General features: G+C 34.1%; 1 protein-coding gene across 1 annotated transcript in view; it reads left to right on the top strand.

Moving 5' to 3' along the window:
* Positions 1 to 1,284: 1,284 nt before the first annotated feature.
* sirt6 (sirtuin 6) overlaps positions 1,285 to 6,521 on the top strand; it is a 28,752-nt gene continuing 23,515 nt past the window's right edge. The window contains exons 1-2 of the mRNA XM_016540698.1: positions 1,285 to 1,324; positions 2,046 to 2,190. Of these exons, the coding sequence (XP_016396184.1) occupies positions 1,285 to 1,324; positions 2,046 to 2,190 (185 nt within the window). The remainder of the gene's footprint in view (positions 1,325 to 2,045; positions 2,191 to 6,521) is intronic.

Here is a 6,521-nt window from a genome sequence, read left to right as displayed (position 1 = left end):
TTTGGTGGTGTAATCTGTAGATTACTCCTGCTGATTATATCCAGCCTCTTACGAAGACTTCAGATGACCCAACACCTGTGAAGAGATGACGCCAACCCTTGAGAGGACTTCAGATGAAGCTGACTCTGAATAAACATACAAAACTGCTCAATTTTCCTTGCATTGTAATCAACGTGATCACATCATGTAACCATTGCTTTAATTTGTTCATCGTGTCTGTAAATATTTAACTGTTTCTGAATACATGATGATACTTAACTGCATGATTTGTATAGCCTAATTTTAGAACATTTCTGCCATTACTTTGGCACAGTTACACCTGTTAACAGAACTCTTATTCGTAATGTAGAAACATTCATTTTCTGTAGAGCTGCTTTGAAACAAGCTCATCAGATTATATATATATGTGTGTGTGTGTGTGTGTGTGTGTGAATTTAAGTCTAAACATCTCAAAACAAACCATAAAGACAGAAATATGTGATTATTCAGCAAAATACAGGTTTACAAGTGGTAATTAAGTTTAAAAGGGTCAGGTAAATATATATATATTATATAAATAAATATATAAATGTATATTATATATTTGTATGTATAAAATATATGCATTTTATAAATAGTGCACTATGTCATATGGATACAAAGGGTATAGAAAAGAATCACCCCCCTTTAAAATAATCACATTTTGTTGCTTTGCAACCTGAAATGAAGACTGACACTGTTTTTGTTTTATCCAGCTGTATTTACTCAGTGCAACTTATAAAATCCAAGTGAAAGATATAATAACAACATGTCAGAAAAAAAAAAATTGCTGAGTTGCAGATCTGTTGTATAGATCTATATTGGTAATTGCCCTATTAATGGCTGTTTCTATGGGCCGCTATACGTAAGCCGTCTGCCAAATTGGAATAGTCAAAGCCGGTCCGTGAACACTCGAGAGCGAGATCCCTGTGTGTCTGCAACTGTAGTTATAGGCTGTGCATGCATGCATAAATATCTATATCTACAGTAGACTTAGGCAGATGCTTTTTCTAAACAAACAAAATACAACAAGAGGAAGCCATTAGCTAACAAGACATTTAAAAGGGACTTTAGTTTAAACACCTGTAATATTGAGTTAATGCATATTAAAAACACAAACCAACACATTCTTACCTTTGAAAGTTTGTCCACTTTGTTCAGAACTTTAAGCTTAGGCAGTTTTTACAACCAGATGCTGCACAATGTTGTTGCGTCATGAAACTCATTGATTTTTAGTGTGAGTGACGACATATAGACCGTTCCAAGATGGTGGACGGACGCATCAACATGTCTGGAGTGGTCGAATGTGGAATCTACCTATACATATCTATGGAAAAAGGATCACCCCCCTCCTAAAAATGACTTGTAAACTCAATCAGGTGTAGCTTCTCAATCACCTTCTCAACTGACTCTCAACTGTGATCATCTGTGCTCATTTTGATTAACTCAGCATGAAAAGAGCAAAAAGGCAAAAGGTGGTTCAACAAAATACTGACACAAGGGGGTGATTCTTTTTCCAACTGTGATTTTTTTTTCTTTTTTTTCTGACATGTTGGTGTTTATCTTTCACTTGGATGCTATAAGTTCCACTGAGTAAGTGCAGCAGGGTGAAGCAAAAACTGCATCCGTCTTCATTTCAGGCTGCAAAGCAACAAAATGTGATTATTTTAAAGGGGGGTGATTATTTTCTATACCCACTGGAGATAGATGATGCTGAATGCTGAATAGTTCTGAAAGGTTGCTAAGGTATTCGATTGTAAGTGATTTCTATTAAGGTCATGTATTCATAATGAAAACCACTTGTGCATTCACAAAAACTCTTAGTATAAGTTCAAGTTCAGCTAAATACAGGTTTACAAGTATGTGTAAAATAAATAATATGTACAATATAAATAGTGCACTGTCATTTGAAAAAAAGAAGAAGAGTAATTTGAAATAGTTTATGAACATTTGTTTATGTGACCAGTGACCACTAGTGTGACAGCATTTGGGCTGTTTGTAGTGCAGGTCAGGAGTCTGATCGTGTGTGTGTGTGTGTTTGCAGGTGTTTGACAGTCCAGAGGAGCTGAAGGCTAAAGTGGAGACACTGGCTCAGTGGATCAGGGAGTCGCAGTATATGGTGGTGCATTCAGGAGCTGGAATCAGCACGTCGTCAGGGATCCCAGACTTCAGGTACTGCAGAGAGACTTTCACAGATCAGAGTATATTAGCATAATTGATATAATGTTAAAGTTTTTGTTAAAAGTCACCTACATCTTGGATGCCCTGGGGGTAAGCAGATAAACATCAAATTTTCATTTTTGGATGAACTATCCCTTTAAATAATTTTAAATTTAAATTTTGTTAAATAAGTTAAATAACTTTTTTTAAATAATATATATATATATGTACTGTATATTAATTTCATAGTCATTTTAGTAAAAGTTTTATTTTAGTAGTTTTGTTGTGTTTTGGTCTATTTCATTAGTTTTATTTTTATTTATATATATATATATATATATGTCCATGTAGTTTTTATTAAGTATTAGTTTTAGTTTATTTACTTTATTTTAGTACTTCAAAAATAAGAAATGTTGCTTTGGCAACTAGATGATATAAAATAAGTTTTAGTTGTTTTATATTTTATTTCAGTTAATGTTTATTTTAATTCAAGTAATGTTTTTTTTATGGTTTGAGTTTTAGTTAATAAGTTTAAGTTGTTTTAGATCTTATTTTGTTTCAGTTGACATTTATTTTATTTCAAATAAGGATTTTTAATTTTTTTTAATGTTTTTAGTTAATGATAATAACCCTGGCACTGATGCATCAAACATGCATGCATTAATGTTATTTTGAAAAGTCTGAAAGTATCATCTTTAATGGGATTATAGCTGTTTTATTTATTTATTTGTTTGTTTGTTAGTGGGGAAGCTAGTATAGACTATTCTTGCTGTTCATCTGTGCTATGGTAGATGGCGCTTCAAACTGCTATTTTGAAAGCATGAAAGAGTATGGTGACAAAAAAGCACCATGAAACTAGTCAGTGTTGCTTTACATACAAGTCTTCTGAAGTCATACAATAGCTTTATGTGAAATGTTCAACTATTCACTGAAAATCATGACTTCTTCGTTAGCTCTCATTTCTTTGTTGCAAGTCTCATTTATGTTTACAATACATGTAAGAACTTAAGAGCATTGCACTTTTTTTCTTAGCGTCGTCATGTGAACTGATATTGAATATGTACACTGTCTCTTTTGAAGTTAGGGCCAAGAGTAAAATATAGACATTTTCTATATAATGCCATCAACTGAGGTATAATTTTTCCTAAAGCCAATGGCTATGCATTTGTGTTTTCCACCCACATTCCTAATCTTCTGGCAGCCCAGTGGAAGGAAACAGGGATAATCCTGTGGATTTAATCCTTTGGAAATAACCAGAATCATGCTTTTCATAACCAGAAATAGAGCTTTTGTTTGCTTCCGTATTTATTTGTGTGTTTTGCTTTGCTTATTTACTGTACAGATACAATCCACTTGTGCATTAGTTAATAACAGATTGCACTGAAGTCCCTGAACTCCCATATTAATATGGCCTCAAAGGAGATCAAATTAGGATGGGTTAAGAAAAACTGACACGTTATACAGATCGTGCAGAATCACAGTAACTACAGAGAGCCGTCACTAGAGATATGCAGTTTTATAACTGAGCCGAGTTGACCACATTTCACTTTGGTTAACTTTCAGATTTGTTTGATGTACTAATTTTTAAATTTTCATGAATTTCACTGGTGATTTAATTGCATTCACATTCTGCTAGTTTGTCATTGTAATTGCTTAACACTGTACGCAGGGGGTTTCATTTTAGAGGGTGCTGATGTCACGTTGAGTGACGCCTGTTACATCTTCCACTTGTTCTTCCACTGAGCTGGTTTTCCTTTCTTCCCCTCTTTGTCATTCCGTCGGCTCGTCTGACTCGTTATCAGAAGAAACGTGTGTGGTGCGGTGGGCAGCTGTGCATTTTTCCTCTTGTGTTCTCTCATATTAAATTTTCATAAGAACACCTGTCTGTCAAATCTTGATTGACAGACTATTTTCAGAGGTGAGGCTTCTATAGGTGCAAATAGGCGTTCATTCTGACCGTCAAGAGCACATATATATAACGCTAAAGCAATAGTTCATCTATAAAATGACAATTCTGTCACCATTTACACACCTTCATGTCTTCTGAACCAAATTAGGTTTTTCCTGTGGAATGCAAAAGGTGTTTGGTTCCCAAGGGACACTGCTACTAATAAAATGTATAATTTGAATGCACTTTAAGTCATAGCATCTGCCATTTGTAGAATGTTAGTTATTTAACATGTTTTTTTCCATCACAGCTAGTCGGTAATTTTTAACAAAATAACCATAGCAAGTGTGTACCATTATGTACAATACTGTTCAGAATTTTGAGCTTGCAAGCTTTTTAAAATGTTTTTTAAAGGAGTCTCTTACACTTACCAAGGCTACATTTATTTGATTAAAAAAACAGTGAATCTGTAATATTGTAAAATATTATTACAATTTAAAATATTTTCTATTTGAATATATTTTAAAATGTAATTTATTCCTGTGATGCAAAGCTGAATTTTCGGCATTCATTAATCATTATTTATTTTTATTTTCTGATTTGATTTTTTAATAATTTTGTTGTCTTTTTGTTATTTATTTATTTATTAAATATGGAATAAATCAATTTATGTCACTAAATTTATTTAAATAGGTCTATATAGTTTTTATGCATTTTATTTCAGTTATAATATGATCCTTCAGAAATCATTCTAATTTGCTGATTTAATGCTCAAGAATCATTTCTTATTATTATCAATGTTAAAAACCGCTTAATATTTTTGTGGAAACTATGATATATTTTTTTAAGGAATGAATTCTGTAATGAATTGAAAGTTCAAAAGAAAAAACATTTATATGAAATAGAATTTTTTTGTAACAATGTATAAGACTTTACCGTCACTTTTGATCATTTTAATGCACCCTTGCCTAATAAAAGTATTAATTTATTTCGAGAAAAAAAAAAACGTACTAACCCTAAACATTTGAATGGTAGTGTGGATTCAAAATGTTTTCAAGAAATAAAATGCATAAAAATAATCAATGCATGTTTTATACTATGTTTCTCACTAAGCACAATTAAAATAAAATAAAAATATTAAACATTTTCTTTTGAAAAATTTAACTAATGGTTTGACTCGATGTGAGGATGAGTATAAAACTTGTGTTTATAGTTTTAAACTATTTTTTAAAAATGTATATAGACACAAACTCTCTGGTCTTGCTTCAAGGGAACAGGTTGACACATTTCATGGTTGAGTGTTTTAATATTCTGCAGGCATATTCATCTAAACAGCAGTGCACTAGAATCTCCTTTCAATTTCCTACATTGCACAGCTTGTTGGTGTGCTATGCAGTATTTCATAAGTGGAGAGCTTACTTGGGACATACGTAGTCTCGGGCTCAGACAGCGTGACCACGGACTGTTTACTGACCGTCTGCATATTGCACACAAAAAATGTCAAGAGCTTTCTCAAACATTGAACTCCAATCTGATTGCCTGGCTTGACGCAATTTCCAAAAGTCAGAGTGCACAGGTTTATATCAGTGCACCGGGAAACAAACTTACTGGTCTGCTTCAGGAAGAACTAAACATGCATTTGTTCAAGTTTTTGACATTGAATCTTTGAAAGACAGTCAAAAGTTGTCATTTTGAGACACTTAGTGAGCAAGCCAACCTTTGTTTTCATCCGATTTCAGATTTACCCGCCTCCAAATGTCACATTAAGGAAAAGCTAACTGTGTTTGACGGTTAAAGACGCCCTCTTTCTGTCTAAGCGGGTGATTCTTGGCCAGAATAAGCCTAAAGTCTGGATAGGACTTATTTAGGGGTTTATGTAGTACTTGTAAGTGCTTATCCAAGTTTAGTAAGAACAGAAAACTTTTGATAAGTCAGGCAGCGAAAGCCGCTGCATGTGTGTAACTAGGAAAGCATGAAAAAGCAAACCGGATTTTAGCAGGATTGGCTGTTGTGTGTGTGTAAATTTAAATTCCCAAGTGCACAAGAGCAAGATTTCTGCCCGTTTAAGTGAACTTCCGAGTCGTCCCTCTTAGTAACACCATCCACAGTTATTAGAAAGTGCAGTGACCTCCTGCTGTTCTCCATGATAACTAAAACCCCATCTTTGTAATCCAAGATTCCCAGCAGCTCAGCAGTGCTCACTGGATCACAGAGGGAGAGGAGGATCAGACAGGAGATGAAGGCTTGTGGGAATAGAGAGTCATTTTGTTCTTTCCTCCTGAAGTTCACTGGTTTCTTGCACCAAAAATAGTTTTATAATAGCAGGGTTCGTACAAGGTGCTTAAAGCAGGGGTTTTTCAACCTTTTAGGACATGCACCCCCCAAGTTTGTCTAGTTTCACTCACGCCCCCCCAACATCCAACAAACCCCCCCCCACCCCCTCGGTAATACAGTA

Source organism: Sinocyclocheilus rhinocerous, unplaced genomic scaffold, assembly GCF_001515625.1.
Source record: "Sinocyclocheilus rhinocerous isolate Xijiao unplaced genomic scaffold, SAMN03320098_v1.1 scaffold638, whole genome shotgun sequence".
NCBI lineage: Eukaryota > Metazoa > Chordata > Actinopteri > Cypriniformes > Cyprinidae > Sinocyclocheilus > Sinocyclocheilus rhinocerous.
The sequence above is the reverse complement of the archived record's forward strand: the minus strand, read 5'-3'. Positions and strand labels throughout refer to the sequence as shown.